The sequence below is a fragment of the Chaetodon trifascialis genome, chromosome 6 (assembly GCF_039877785.1).
Source record: "Chaetodon trifascialis isolate fChaTrf1 chromosome 6, fChaTrf1.hap1, whole genome shotgun sequence".
Taxonomy (NCBI): domain Eukaryota; kingdom Metazoa; phylum Chordata; class Actinopteri; order Chaetodontiformes; family Chaetodontidae; genus Chaetodon; species Chaetodon trifascialis.
Window position 1 is genome coordinate 16,958,893 of NC_092061.1, and position 16,318 is coordinate 16,975,210.

Sequence of the window (16,318 nt, forward strand, 5' to 3'; positions counted from 1 at the left end):
AAGTTTGCCTTGATGTAAAAAAGGCACATACACACATCTGTTCACACAACACTGCTGCAAATACTTCACATAAGTGGTGGCACGATTTCAAAAAAAAAAAAAAAAAGGTTGGGGTGGTTTTGTGGCATGGCCGTTATCACAGAGGAGAGTAAACACGGCGCTGGGGCAGATCTATGTCAGTTATCTTTGGTCAAGCAGGAACGAGCCAATGGGCTTGAAAGAATGGACTCAAAGGTTAATATAGTAGAAGTCAGTCAGTGGAGGGGTGACGGCTCAGGTGTGTGTTTGAACAGACGCTCTACAAGCAACTCACACGCGACTCTCGGGATTAAGGTCTTTCAGGTTCAAGTCAAGATTTATAAAAGGTGGATTTGCACAAGATGGTGGTGGCTTGCATGTAGGTGGTGATAAAAAAGGCCTTCAGTGAATTGATTTAACTTTACTCTCCACCACAGTGTTATTAACCTCAGTGTCAGAATAATGACACTGATCTCAGATGTTGCCGAGTGGCTCGCCCTTTTTGTGCACCTCCAGCGAACTGTCAAGTTTACTAAACCTAGAATAAACCCCCGACGATACACATGATATGATCAGATCGTCTGCTAGTAGAGTGGTTACATGTGATAACTTTACAAAAATGTTGTTAGCTGTAACTGCTAAGTCCAATAAATGGCAGCAAGCTTTGGGCTTTGTATCCTGTGCTCAGGTGTCAAAAGGGTTGGCAACACAGAATCTTGAAGAAAAAGCCTCTGTGGGTCAACCTGAAGCTGAAGACGAGCACAATATGGTAAATACCACATATACAAATACAAGTCCATAGGTTATGGCATTTTGTAGCAGCAATAACAAATACAAAAGTATATCAAAAGAAGACACTCCATGTGCTGAAAAGCAAGGAATACAGAGGCGCGGACGTCCGTTGCTCATTTACAACAACATCCTTCATAACCAATACTAGTGAGGACAAACCATTGAAATGTATTGAACATATGGACCACCTGCACTGAAATGACCAGGACACACACACACAAAAAAAACAACAAAAATAAAACACACAGGGCACATTTTCCAGGCAAAGTGCGGGGAATTCTCCACATTGACAGTATTATGGCCTTAAATTCACTTCCCATTAACGATGAGCACTGGGTCTGACGTGTGACGAGACAAGTGTGGCGCACAGAAAAATGAAAACACAACATGAAACATAAGACAAACAGTGATTCAAGTGCTGTGTGCTGTGTTTTTGCCTGAATGCCTACAGCTCCTTGGTTAACTGACTGCACAGTGGTGACTAATGCACAGGGCTCCCTCAAAACCCAATGATTCCACTTTTTTTTGTAAGTCACAGCACTTGTCAGTGTCTTTGACAGATCAGCTGTAAATATATATATGTATATATAACAACAGGACAAAAAACCTGGTAGCCTTGTCTGAGGACTGGTTTTAGCAATCCATATTGTGCTTTCTCTAATAAGTAACAGTGTAGACGTGCAGGAGCGGTCGACACCGGAGCAACCTTACGTGTCTTTCAGCACACCTAGGAGGACTGCTTGCTGGATTTGGTCGGAGGTATCTCAACATTTCCCCTTTACATATGTACAACGACAAAAGAGATTTCCAGCTTATCTGAACAATGTATGAACATAAAGAACACACTGAACCATTGTAAGGCAGAAAGCAGGTTCAAGTCTCCCTTGTAAGTTCTGTGGGTGTTTTTTTTTCCTTTTTGTTTTGAATGAATGATGAAGCCTAAAAGGTGCAACTCTATCGAGCTACTGTTGGCATTCCTAGCAATTTCACAGCTAACTAGTCATCCCCTTGACTAAAGATGGTTTGGAAATGTAGCTGAGGTCTCTGAATATTTCTGTTTTTTTAACTAGTGTTCTGGAGAAATGGTCATGGAGACAAAGACGAAGAGAAGAGGGGGAGGAGGGGGTCAAAGTAACGAGGATTGCAGGTGTCACACCACACTGTGCCTGCATCGAGAAAAACAGTTCCCCATTGTCCATCAAAACAGGACACTTAAGTGTAAGCTGCACACACGTTCACTAACTGATACTGGAAGTGCAGTGCGTGTGTGTGTGTGTGTGTGTGGGTGCGCCAATTCATCTTAGAAAAAAAAAAAGGCAAAAATGCTATAAATAGTTTGGCTCAGTCTGTTTTTTTCTTCTTCTTTTCTTACAAAAAGGATATGCTGAGTTCAGTTCTGTTAACAAAACCATTTTGTCCTAAGGATTCAGTTAACGGGAGCTTTTTCGTTTTTAATCTGTTGGCATGAAGTTTTCCCCTCACACAACACTGACAGAGAGGAAACAACACCCACTGTCGTTCAGGTGAATACTAAACCCTCACTTTGAGCCACGTTACTCAGCAGAGGCTGCTCCGAAGATCATGCATCAGTGTGCAACAGCGACACCAATGCTACTGTGTTCCCTCAGAAGAATTAGAAAAAAAAAGGCTTTTTCCTGGTCGAACCCACCTGGAGTCCCTCCATCTTTAGGGCCAACCAAGACGGAAATGAGGAATAGAGTGTGGGGGTTTGTTTATGTTGCGGTACGGCAGGCAGTGAGGGCCATGCTCAGCAGGTAGAGTAGAGGAGGACAGACAGTCATACGAGGGCTCAGTGAGAGGAGCAATGTCTTTGTGACTAAACTTTTACTGGGGCTTGTGTCCCACCCCTTTCCCTATCCTCCCCACCACCCCCCAAAATAAGTGAGAATGAGCCCATTGTGTATGCAAACCCCCACCCGTGGTATTGTAACACCCATGAGCTGCTCCCTCAGTCCCCTTCCTGAGCTCCACACTTGGGGCGGGGATGATCCTTGATCAACACTTCTGGGCCTCCACTGGAGACATGGCGATGTAGGAGCCGTTCCTCATCGGCTGGTTGGCTGGCGTTTCTGATGGCTCGTCGGGTTTGCCGCTGACCTGAGTGTAGGCCGTGTCATCTTTCACCGTCTTAATGGGAAAAGAAAGCGTTAGTACAAACCATGGATGTGGCAAGACATCCAAATATTCTTCATCATTGAACACTTAAATGGGAATAAATGTTTTGACTGAAATGTCCACAGTGAAGCACAAGTTCTATATACGCACCAGATACAACAACAAGCACCACAGAAAACACTAACTTAAGAAATAATGAAACATATCATACTGTGACAGGCACGGCGCCAGGATTTCAATTTTGGGTGGGCCACAGTTACTTGTGTTAACACTGTTTCCAACTGGTAGTCTCACTTAAACAAAAATGACTGGTATCATGCTGTGGAGGGCGACTAGTACATCTAGCTGATTCTGACATGTTCAAAATCTTTTTAAAAAACATTTTCAATGCCGTAGCTTATTATTTCACCGCGACAGTTTGTGTTTATTACAAGTGGCACACGTGGCTTATCTCGTTATCCATATTTTCGCTATGGGTCAATACATCAATTCATTACAAAAAACAGACATTTTAATGCCTGTTAATTCATTTTTGTTTGATCTGACTGGATTACTATTTAAATTGATTGCAAGGAGAGGGAGAAACAGAGCGATCAGAGTACTGGGTGAGCTACTATGACTTTTAACAGGAGAGAGAGCGCGGTGCGCTGTGCTGTTCATTCGTGACCTTAACTGTCTGTGAAGGTAATCTGAAGACAGTCAAGTCAGGCAGGAGTATTTAGCTCTACCTCCCGTATTGTCTACATTTTCTATAAGTTCTGGTTTCGATGGGAAATGCATTTGCAGGTATATAAAAAAGCAATGATATGATTTCCTAAATACACCGCTTCTACATAGTTGGAAAATGACGTGTTACTGTATGGCGACTCAGTTGTTACTCATACTCACATACTTAAACATAGGTAACTGTTGTGCCATAGCGATGCATTCATTTAACCGTAGCAGCCTGTGCCTACAATATCGAATCCACTGCCTTTCTCAGTCACCATTTTATGCCGAACAACCGCCAGATTGTGACATGCGTGCGCGAGCGTAACGTGTTTGGGGTGACCAGTGATGGCCCTCTGTGACTGGACTAGACCTCATGTGATAATAGCCGAATAAGCGACGTTTTTGTTTTAAGGGTTTTATTAAAATGCTGATTTTTATCACTGAAAATAAATGTTAGGAAAATTCTCCAAGTCATTTAGGGTGAGCCAGTTGTACAAGTGGGTGGGCCCAGGCCCGTCAGGCCCACTCCTAACGCCGCGCCTGTACTGTGAGGTGACAACTTAAAAGGAATATCATGTCCCATAAAGATAATTAAAAATGATAACATAGATATCAGAGATGGTGGATAACAAATTAAAAAAGGAGAATGCAAACAAGGCAAAAATTAAGACTTACAGTAAAAGAATGAAAAGCTTCAGTAAAATCAATACGTTTTACTTCATTCTAAAACAGAAAAGGAAAAAAGGGGGTTACAGAAAATTAAAATTAGAACATGGTTAATACAACACTTCTTCACATTGCAATTAAGCACGTTTCAAACATTCTCTCAATGCTAAGCTAACAGGCTGAATTTAAATGCATGAGTGTGTGTCAAAGGAATAGTTTGACATTCGAGGAAAGAGGTTTCTTTTCTTTCTTGGGGAGACTTAGACGAGAAGACTGACACCACTCTCATATCTGTCAGCTAAATGAGAAGCTACAACCGGTTAGCAGTATTGATCTTCTCATCTAACTCTCAGCCAATGAAACTGTTCCTTTCACACGTTCACTCTCTGGGCAGTGAATGACCTGAACTACAATAATCGGACAGCAGTGAGGCCAGGGTTTAGACCAACAATCCCACAACTGCTAGAGATAAGAGGTGAACATGCGCTGTGCATCATTCTGAGGACTATTGTAGTTCAATGCACTTTGCTACTCAATAGTGCGAAGCCAGCTCGTAGCTCCACGGAGCACAGGGAAACTACGATGCTTCCTTCCTGAACACAAAGATTCATTGACTCATGAAAGAGGCATAGACTGTTAGAAATATTTAGCAAGAAACAAACAAAAAAATTCACCCTCTGAACCAGAATTGTGGGAAACTGCTCATGCTGACATTGGTGCGCAGCAACCATGCGATGTGTTAGTTAACATGCACCAAGTTTGGGGTTAAACCTGCAGCAGCTCAGGAAACTGTTATCCATGCAAAAACAACCATAACTCTCAAAACACTGCAGCATCTATTGTGTCACATTACTACTATCTGTCTATTATCACTCTCATTTACTGTGTCAGCAAATGTCAGTGGGTGACACACACTTTAATGCTACTCCTTAGTCTACAACAACAGGGGTGAGCTCCTACCTTCTTCTGGCGGTTTCGGCAGAACAAGACGACGAGCACCAGCAGCAGGATGATGCCCATGCCCACAATGAGCAAAGGGAAGTTGGACACAAGCGTCAAGATGAGGAGCATCGTCCTCATCTGGGATGCTGAGTCATCGTCAATGGTCGCCGTCTGTGGTGGACAGATATGGTTATCGGTTTGTGTTTCACTCATAAGAGCAGGTTTAGCTCAGAGGGCGCTGAATGAAAACCTCACCTCATTGACGAACATGATGGGGAAAATGGTCTCGTTGATGAACTTGGTTTTCCTGTGTGTGTGGGGGGGAGAGAGAGAGAGAGAGAGAGGAGAGAGAGGGGAGGTTAAGGGGGACATCTGGCTCAACATGTGGCCAGAACAAGGACAGAGTGCGACAACAGCGAAGTGGGTCAGAGCTCAGCAAAGTTCAACTTACGGGAAGCCTTGGACTCTCTTCAGGATGATATTGAGCTGAGCTCTCTTGCAGGCACGAATGGGAACACCTGTGGTCTTTAAAAAAAAAAAAAAAAAGTCTGGGGTGAATCTTACTGCAGCTCAGAAACTTTCCCGTATCGAAGATTGTTTTCTATTAATTTAATAAAGTTTAGTAAAGAGTAAAAAGAATGAATCTAGTGGGGAAAACATCTGTTTATTAAAACAAAGATTCAGCCTTTAGAAGAAACAGCTGTAATCACATCCAATATTAAACTGATGGCTGAAGTGATTTGTTAATACGAATGGTCAAAGAGACAACTTGATTTCTTGATTCTATGCTTTTATCATGTTTTACTCTTTGTACCCTTTTTGATTTTGCTTCTGTTGCAGTTTGGCAATAAAGTTTTAGTACTGACTGTGCTAAAACTAACATTTTTGAGAAGCATTTTCCTCGTAGTGACTCTACGAGGAATCAAAACTGCAAATTCTCATTTAGATAGAGACTGTCATAAAGCAACAGATCAATGTTCAACACAAATTCCTACACATGCTTTAAGATGCTGGGATAATAATTATCGGCCATACTGGTTGCAGGTCAAGGTACGTCTCGTGCTCCTCCTTGTTGGGGTTGAGCCCGTCAACGGCGTTGATGTACATCGGGTCGGCTTGATAGAAGTGGGGGAAAGACACGACGATGGGAGCGCCTTGAAGGAAACAATGAGGCAAAACATATGAGACAGTTATTGTTTTTATCCTGAGATGACTCAGTCCAAACAACATGAGCAGGAAGATGAAGAAGAAAGAGGAAACATGAGATAAGATAAAAGAACTATCTACTATCTGGAGAGTAGATGTACGGGCATATCTGGAGCTGAAAGTGCACAGGATGTGTGTTTCAAAGTGTAATGACTGGCGGACACAGTAAAACAAGAGCGCTCCTGCAGCCCTTAACACCTTTCCTTTGAAACTTCCTGTGAAACTTATCACAATTAAACTCCTAGGCTTTGCCCACACAGCAGGCAAATCAGATTTGTTTCTAAAAATCAGATCAAGTGATCAGATTGCATTTGTGCGTCCAGACATCATCTGCATGGATTGATGTGACAATGACACAAACGTCTCCATGTGCTGGTGGTGTGGCTTTCCAGCAGTCTGAACAAGGCCTCGGTGGAGTAATAAGCTGTGCATACTTAACATTTACATTAATTCTAGCTTTTCTTTAAAAATTCACTCCACAAATTCAAATCTCAAAAGGTCAAAATTACAGAACAGAAATGTCTTATTAAAGATATAGAGTGTTCTGTCCTGGCCACAACACATTTTATATAAATCTCATCAAAACTCTATTTAGTAAAAAGCCAACTGGACATATTACTTTCAGACTACTAAACCTAATTTCTTTGAACAGAGAAGTGCTTATGTTTCTGTACATCAGACATACTAAATGCAGCTTCCTGTACTTATCCTTATGATTAAATAACTGGCAAAATACATGCAGATTAACTTTATTTCGACTGACTTAATGGATCAACTGACTCATTGTTGCAGCTCTACTTTTCTATCTGCCAGCCTCAATTTCCGAGGATATGGCATCATTCTTAATCATTTTATTTCATGTGAAGCATTTTGTCTTTTGACAAATGCTGAAACTTTAATTCTGTTCTTTTCTTGAAGCAGTTTTTTGTGGTTAAGACTTTTTTTTTTAACCACACAGGCAGTTTCCAAATGACACCACTTTGCACATGACAACAGGGCTTGGCCTTGATTGGCTCTCCATTTAACATCACATAAATCCATCCAATCAGGCGTGTTTGCCTCATATGAGCTGGTGGAAACAGCCAGTCAGGTTTTAGCACAGGAAGAATTCAATCAGCACCAACCTTTTCTGACATTATTCAATACATACACTGTTAAGACACTGCTTTACAAAATGTTTTTCTTCTGTAGACGGTATAGGATGGAACAAAATACATTTTAAATAAATATACAAATATTAAATAAATATATAAATACAGGATTAAACTGTGTGTAGATTATACAAACAGGGTCCTGGGGTTACAGTAGCATATCTGACAGTGAAGCGATAGATTGTCTGCATGTCAAACCCAGTGAAGATAACCTTATCAGAGCAATCACACTCCACTCAATGACCACCATAAAATACTTCAAAAGCCTCCGCAAATGGTCAGCACAGTTAATCATTGAACCGTGCATTGAGTAAAATCTGGCATGCTCAAACAGAGGGAATGTCACATACCAGGCAGGGGACGTGGTTGCTGACTGAAAGGACATTTTTGGGGGGTAGAAATAGCGGGGGGAAACTGTGTCACAGGGCTGGTCTGGAGTCATCAAAAAGAAGTGGGTCAGGCGCTATGACAAGGGAGGGGGAAACGGGCAGTCCCTTACCTTCTCGACAAACGCTGACTTTCAGCACCCCGGTGCCGAGACAGTCTCCAGCTGGCACACAGAAGCCCTCGTTAGTGGGGTTGTCTTTGGGGCTCATGAGGACGTCACTAGGGGGTGCAAAGCGGTACGCCTGGATGCCTTTCACCTCCACATCTTTCACATAGGCTAGATGGATAGACCTGAGAGAAGAATACAAACTCAGTGCCTACTTCGGGTAAAGTAAGAACTTTCATACTGAGCAATGTCAAGAAACTGCCAAGCTTAGGACCATCAAGGAGAAGGATGGAGTCAACAGATGCCATCACTTCCTGTGTAATCATTCCTTAAAGTATGTCCAAGTCACGCTCACCGATTTTCCCACGTGTGTTTTGAGTTTATCGCCAGCCTTATCAGAAGTTGTACTAATGACAAACTCGGGCCCTTATCAGTGGATTTGTAAGCATTATGTGTATGACTCAGTGTCACTGGACGATCCGGTCCTCAGCCCTGTAAACAAATTTAAAGCCGCATAGGAAACACGTGCATACCTGCAGAGATCAGCAGCAAAGATGTAGAGCAACTCATTCCTGTTTATCAGAGGGTGGAAGACGGCACCGTCTGTACCGTTGATCATGTTGCTCTGATTGGAAGACCACCACGACATCTCCCTATTGATCAAGAAAGAAAGGGTGGGATTAGTGTCGTCATTTTCATTTTCTGCTTCTTCTAATATTGTACCTTTTACTCCACTATATCTATTTAGCATTTATAGTGACTAATTCCTTTCCTACATAAAAAAAAAACACAGTCCGTTTATAGAATACACATTGTAATGTTAACTGACAGATCAGCTCCATTTCTCCTTTACTTCACTGTTTGTTGCTGAAAGGGGTAAGTTTAGGTAATATTTACCCCCCAAAAATGGTTGAATATAAGGCAGTTACAGTAGCTCCACCTCAAACCGGCCACAACAGTACAATGTACGCTGTGATGATTCGACTTGATTCTTGGACTGCATTTTGCTGCTAGCACCTCTAAATTTTACTTAAGTAAGATTTTTAAGTACTTAGAGTATTTTTTCCACTGCTGTATTGGTACGTTTTATTGAAGTAAAGATCTGAATACTTCCTCCACTATTGAAATCTACATGCTGATTCCATCCAAGGTACAAAGTCACTTGGACATCCAAACATTCATTTTGCAATCGGGTTCTGCCTTAAACCAGGGAGCAAAGGCTTTGTCCTCTGGACTTTCCAATACAAGTTGTGTAACAAGGTAAATATAATAATATATAATATTCATGACATGAATATCATGTCCATGACAGACACTGGACACTGCCGGATGCGAATCTTTACCTCAGGCCGTTCCATGTGTCGATTTTGCCATAATCCAAATAGTTATTCTCGCCGGTGTGGAACACAAACTCTCCTTCATGGGTGCCATTTTTCTGTGGAAAACAAGAGGAGACCCGAGCTTTAGACAAAGCTGCTGTGACAGACAACTGTTCAGGGAACAGCGGAGGGGCACTGAGTCAGAAACAGTGTTTCTATCTGTTGACAAATATAGTGAAAGACATAATGCTTTGCATCGGTCATTAATGATTATTTTCACTGTCGAAATACTTATTCAAGACTTAGAATTTTCTATTCATCAATGGATCAATCAACTGATTAATAGCTCTATTTAAGACACCCAAAATGCTGCACTCAGGATCACAAGGCTGGTGTTGTGACCGCCTGCTTCAAGTTGCAGACGTTGCGCTATAAACAGGAAGTACAAGCACCCTCCATCAGCATATGGCCAATCTCACTTCTCGTACGCGACGTAGATGCTTCCACTCAACTGTTGTTTTAGTAACCCCGAACAACCGACATGCAAGAGCTTTCTTAAGTTTTGGCACTGAAATAATGTCACGTTTGCATCTCAGGAATATCACCAAGCTTACCTTCCACATCAACCCAAAATACTCGTCCACGTCAGGCTTCATGGAGTGGATCTTTGAGAGAAGGGGGTCTTTGAAGCCCCACAGAACCTCGTGGACAGTGCGGGTCAGGAACAGCTCGACACCCAGAGAGTTCATGTACATAGAAACCAAAGTTCGCAGGAAAAAGGAGTAGGAGTTCAGCTCGTTCATTACCGCCTGAGGATGAAAGACAACAAGAGTCAAAAAAGAAAAAAAAAAAAAAAAAAAAAGACATCTCCCACCACATACAATTCAATTTCCATATACATGATGTCTTCAGTCTTGTTTGGCTTGGCCTCATATGGCTCAAGTTTGTATATTCAAGTTATCAAAATGTCACAACAAAACTAAGAGGACAATGGCCTGGAGTCTGTTCTGGGGATAATAGCAAACACACGTGCCAATCACACGACTTAAACTCCTCAAACTGGCTGCTGCAGGTCATAATAACACACACTTATCCTGCACAGACACCACGTCTTACCACAAATGGGATGTTGACCGTCCTGACAATGTCAACCTCGGGGTCACCGGCGGACTTCTCAGGCACAAACACAAAAGTTTTGGGGTTCAGGGCGTAAATCTTGGTGCCGTTCTCTAGGAATGTCACATTTTCCCGCGGCCTGTATTCCCTGGTGTGGAAAAGACATCAGCCTGTTAGTCCAGATGTCTTCTGTTTTGATTTCACACTGGACTAACAAATGATCCTAGATGTAACAGATGCAAGGTGGCCTTCCTTAAAAAGGACTTTAAGAAGATGATGACCAGTCTCCTTTTCTTCCACTATAAATTATTACACATGTATGCAGCTCTTCAGGTCCCCATATCAAACCTACCTGTAAGTATAGGGTCCAATCTGTTTAACAGCAGCCTTCCCGCCTGCCAAGAACACCTCAGGATTGGTCACATTGAAGAAGTAATACTCCATATAAACAGGTGGAGGTGGATTCTTCCATGCCTCAAACACTTGGCTCTTCTCTGTCAAAGTAATTTCCTATTGACAAAAGAGGAAAAAGAAATTCAGAATGAGAAAGCACTCGGTTTCTCAATTTTCACACTTTGAAAGTGGCCAAATGTGAGTCGTTCTGAATGAGGGCCATCTGAGGGCACACATGGCACTTTTCTGAAAGGGGCCGAGACCCCGAAACCCAGAGGGAAGCAGAGAAGAGTCCGTCAAAGCTAAAAAAAAACATCAGGACAGGCAGAAAATCCTCTGCACAATCTCTGACCTCAGCAAGCCCAGGCAAGAATCTAACTGGGGGCGACTAATCAGACATCACAATCCAGCGATGTGTGGCAATAATGAGAGCGTCTGCAGCATGAGTGACTGAACTACGTGCAGCAGCCACGAAAAGCAGAGGATGGCTGTGATCTAACAGATTTTTTGGCTGTGATCATGTGGTGACAAAACAAACTGAAGTCAGTAGTTAGTGTGTCACAAAAGCCTGGTCACCACACGTCTGAACATGAACAACAGTAACCTTTAGCTCGATCATTCAGTTACACAGCCTGTATGTCGACTGCAGGTGTTTGTGACCCAGGGGAAAAAAAAGAAGCTCTTTCCATTCATGGAGGGTATTTTTAAAGCTGGGAAAAGAGAAATGAGCCGTTTCCTCTTGTGTCTTTTTCGTGTTGTCCCCTGAGTACAGTGAGGCGCACTTGAGGGAGGCTTTACATTGTCTTCTGCAGTCGCAGGCACTTGCCGTTGAGAAAATATAGCTTAGGGTGTGGCTGGCACTTCCTGTTCGGGTAGCAATTTCCGACCTTCAAACCTTCTGCTCTATAGAATTGTTTTCCCAGGTTTGGTTGCATCATCTCGCCTTTGCAACCCCATAAAAACCATGTTAGATGTCAGAGGGGTCACCCACAATACCTACTTTGATAAAGAAGGTGAGACCCTTCAACTAACTGAGGAGAAATGTAGCTTCAAACACACTGCAGCTGAGGAAAAAACAGTTACAAAAACAGTTTGAGCAGTTCAGTGTTGCAACCAACGATGACTTTCCTGATCAGTTAGTCTGATTATTTTCTCAACTAGTCTGTAAAATGTTCAAAAACACTGAAAATGCTCATACCAATGTCCCACATCCCAAAATGATGTCCTCAAATGTCTTGTTTTGTCCAACCAACAGGCCAGATCCAAAGGATATTTAGTTTACAATTGTCAAAAAAAAAAAAAGAAAATGAGCAAATCCTTATGGTGGAGATTATCAGAATTCAGAACAAGTTAATTTTCTTTTGATCAAACAATGAATGAATTGACAAATTATTGCTGTTGTGTTCAGCACATTTATCAGCAGGTAGTTTCCTTTTATTTTTTTATATTTCTAATTATTGAGAATTACTGGCACTGCATCGCCCAGTCTCAACTTTCACCCCAGGAAACACACATCACGGCTGCTTTCAAGGACTAGATAATATGTTGATGTCACTGCTGCGTAAGAGCTCCCAAAAATGTCTTCAGAATGAGAGAAATGAGAGAAGACACACTTAACAGGAACTTGAGGTATTTAAGTTCTGGAATCCTCCAGAGTCTCAATCATTCTGCCTCTTAATTAAGAGCTGAAGTGAAACCAGGTAACGCAATAGAAGCATGTGACCATCACGAGCAGTCAGTGCACTATAGGGCTTTTGAAAATCATGATGCCAAACCAGCAACTATTACTTAAATTGTTCCTTTTCAAAATAAACATGCAAACTGTGTTACTTTTAAAACAGGCTTCTGCCTCGTCTGGCCTTCCCCCTGCAGCATTTGACAGATCAACGAGCGACTGTGACTCGAACCCTGTGTTTGGCAACCTTGAGCAACAGCCTTTCAAGAGGCCTTCATCAAAGCTATATGAACATCATTTATCTCCCAGAAAAACCTTGATCTATCACAAAAAAACATGTGAGGGACAAAGTGGAGAGGTGTGCTGGTGTAATCAAAATACAGGGTGAATGAGGGACTCAAACTAAACACTGACGGCAACGTGAGCCGAGCCTTAGTCAAACAGCGTTAAGCAAAGCCGAGGTGTGGTGTGACAGAATCCTGCTTTGAACAGCATGTGGAACACAGCGAAAAGGAAGAATAGACAATTAAAACAAGAAAGTTTCCACCAGGTGCCTCCCGTGTTGAAGATTCTGCATCTGAGCTGTGCGTCAGTGGCACGTTTGGAGCTTAAACACGCAGTGTTTTACCAGCCTGACCTTGGTCTTAAGTGCTTCAAGCTCGACTCAGCCATACTACCTTGAAAAGCCTGCTCTCCCAAACTGGGCTGAGAGGAGTGGCACAAGTGGGTGTTTTCCTTTTTAGCTCCGTTGTCTGAGCAGAACGGCTTGGGATAGGTCCAAGCTGGAACAACAACAAGGCATTACGAGGTTGCTCCTAGGCAAAAATTATGCCCGCGAGGCCAAGAAGTCTGTCAAATTCCTCGCATGGCTTATATGCACGCCTCCCTCCACACCCAGCTCATCAGACACACAGAGTGTGTGTCCTGGAGGTAGCTTTTGACTTGTCCCAAACTAGGCTACGTCGTTATTACAGAGAGCTGCATTCGAACATCAGATTAGGTAGATTTTTGGAGTCGGTTCAGCATGTCCGGGCCCGTCTAATTCAACAGGAAGACTGTGGCGAAAGAGGATTAGCTATGCTGTCATTTCATGTAATCGCCAGACGCATCAGAATTATGTCCCCCGTCGATGAACTTTGACTAAGTCTTTTAATTTGGGTCCCCTGGGATGCTGCCGTGATTTGGAATGAGAGACAAATGAGACCCAGACCTACATTTAACTCCAGGAGGGGGAAACTGTGTCAGTGAGGAAGCTGTTTGCGAGTCCCCTACTTGGACAAATAGCGTGTTGAGCTTCTCTGCTGAGCTGCTCCTGGCTTTTTCTTCCTCTTAAGTAGAGGGGGGAACGAGATTAGGAGCCCTACGGAGCATCCAACAGAGTGATTCAAGTCAGTACGAGGAATGTGAAGTATTTTAAAGGGTCTGCAGGGTGGGATAGGGTGTCAGCTGCCGACACCCCCACCCCATAGGGCTCCCACCCCATCACGACTTGTCCTAAAATACAGTAGCAACCACAAATTTGTCACTTAAGTTCAAACCAACATTAACAATGCACCAGTGTACAGAAATACAGACACATCACTGCACAGGTCCACCAGTAAAATCACACTTTAAGCCATGATCTTTTCTGAATACCTATCAATCCAACTCAGGTTAAAAATGAATATTTAGCCTAACTGCTAATGTGACTGTTAAATCATTACAAAAAAGTCAACTAGCTCAAGTGAAGTTTGTGTGTTTGTTCAACTATTTATCCAGAATCCATCTCAGCACAGAGACAGAGCTGATGGAGCCTTGACTGATTCAGACTCACTTCTTTAAATCGCCAGTAATCTGTGTTTGAAGACATATCAGGATGCATCAATCAAATGAGTGCAGATTTATCTGTTTTATACAAGTTGGAGGCTTGATTTTCAGAAAGGTGGAGGGCTGCCACTCATCCCCCTCTCGCCACACCATGATAACTTTCCCCTGTCCCCTCACCCAGGCTCCCTTCCCCCATTCATCCAGACCTGACCACCTCCCCCCTACCCAGCGTGTCCCTGCTGCCTGAGATTTCCACTCTCACTCCCGGTAACCCGCCTCAGAATAGACAACCATCAAGAAGTCAGTGTATTAAGGCAGCACCAACAGAAATGTGTCAGCGGGTCATGCGCACAGAGCTGGTACAGATGATCGAAAACCTTCAGTATCAGCCGGGAGAAACAACATACCAAGTCTTTCCCCTATTTTCCAGACTCAATATAAAGATAACTGAATCATGTGATGATTCGGACAAACCGTATAAACGCTGCAGATCCGTAAAGGAATGCGAAAGGTCTGTCAAAGGAGATTTTAAAAAGCGCCGTGAAACGGGGTAAGGTCATGATAATCTCACCTCTGAGAGTCACACAATCATTACTCCCCTTGTGGGACTTGCAGGGGATTTCTACCGACAGCGAAGCGTTCATTCGGACTGTGTCTGACTTTAACATAGACACGCCGGTTAATCATCCGTCCTAACGCAAGCTTGTACTAAAGCCCGAAGCCGCACTGCCATGTAATGGGACCTGCACGCCGCACAACGTCGGATCATGCGGATTCATGAAGGGGAAGGATCTGGGTTCGTCCCGCTGAGCTGGCCATGCAGAATGCACTGAAACATGAATTACATATCAAAGACAATTTACACTAACACACAGGATGATCTTGTGACCCCCGCATGTACTACCGGTGAGATGCTGAATGCGCATGATTGGCCACTGCAGATGAAACATTTTAAAACCCTCAAGCGTGTCAGATGAGAGAAGTGTGAGAGGAAAAAGCATCAAAAACACTGCGTCCTTTCACGACAGGGTGGCAAACTCACCTTTTTTAGCCGGCTGTGTATCATTGTTTGGAAGACTTGAGCCACGACCAGGGCGATCCCCACTATCAGCAGGTGAGCGCACACGATCCCGGTGGCGTAAATGGCACAGGATCTCCGAGTCATGATTCCGGGCGGATGTGCTGTCTTCTCGGGGCCGATAAAACTTCACTGAAGTCGACGATAACCCCCCAAACAAACAAACAAACAAAAAATACTAAAGATAGCAAGGCTGATGTGCTGGATGGACGTGAAAGCTCGAATCCGCCGAGTCCAATACCGTAGGTGAGCTTTAAACTTCTCTCTTCACCGCCCTGGAGTGGTCTCTCCGCTGAGGCTGAAGGGGTGGAAACGACGAATATCAAAAATGTTGGCACTTTTCATCAAAATCCGAGATCGCTCTTTAACCTGGCATCAGAGGGGAAGAAGGGACTGCGCTGCTCGGCGGCGGTGGTGAAGTGAAACACAGCTCTCAGCACATCGGGACGTAGAAGAAGAGCCGTGTCCACCTCCTCCCCTTCCTGCGCGCATTAATGAACTCGGTCAGGCGAAAAGCGTCGTTTTGGGGCGGCTGCATGGGCGGTGGGTGTGTTAAGAAAGAGAAATGATGGAGCTTTGCTTACATGGCTTATGTCGCTGTTTCAAACAATATCACATACAGGAAAAAACTAAAAAAAAAAAATCATCTTTTACATTTATTTTCTTGTCTGCACGCCTTCACGCACAATTTGCAATTGCATTCTTGTCGTTAAATAACTTAAAATAGCTTGATTTTGAATTTTTATACTGATGCTTTACTGGTGTGATCATACTTGAATTTACTGGCATGTATGAGCTTGCAACACAACATGCAAT

General features: G+C 43.2%; 1 protein-coding gene across 1 annotated transcript; it reads right to left on the reverse strand.

Moving 5' to 3' along the window:
- Positions 1-15,998, reverse strand: scarb2a (scavenger receptor class B, member 2a). Its single transcript, XM_070964440.1, has 13 exons — positions 15,467-15,998; positions 10,903-11,060; positions 10,551-10,698; positions 10,049-10,243; positions 9,459-9,550; positions 8,649-8,768; positions 8,122-8,300; positions 6,301-6,419; positions 5,717-5,790; positions 5,521-5,572; positions 5,284-5,436; positions 4,333-4,380; positions 1-2,958 (listed from the first exon to the last, which is right to left on the reverse strand). Exons 1-13 carry the CDS (start codon positions 15,587-15,589, stop codon positions 2,827-2,829), a joined length of 1,593 nt encoding a protein of 530 aa, XP_070820541.1. The 5' UTR covers positions 15,590-15,998; the 3' UTR covers positions 1-2,826.
- Positions 15,999-16,318: the final 320 nt, after the last annotated feature.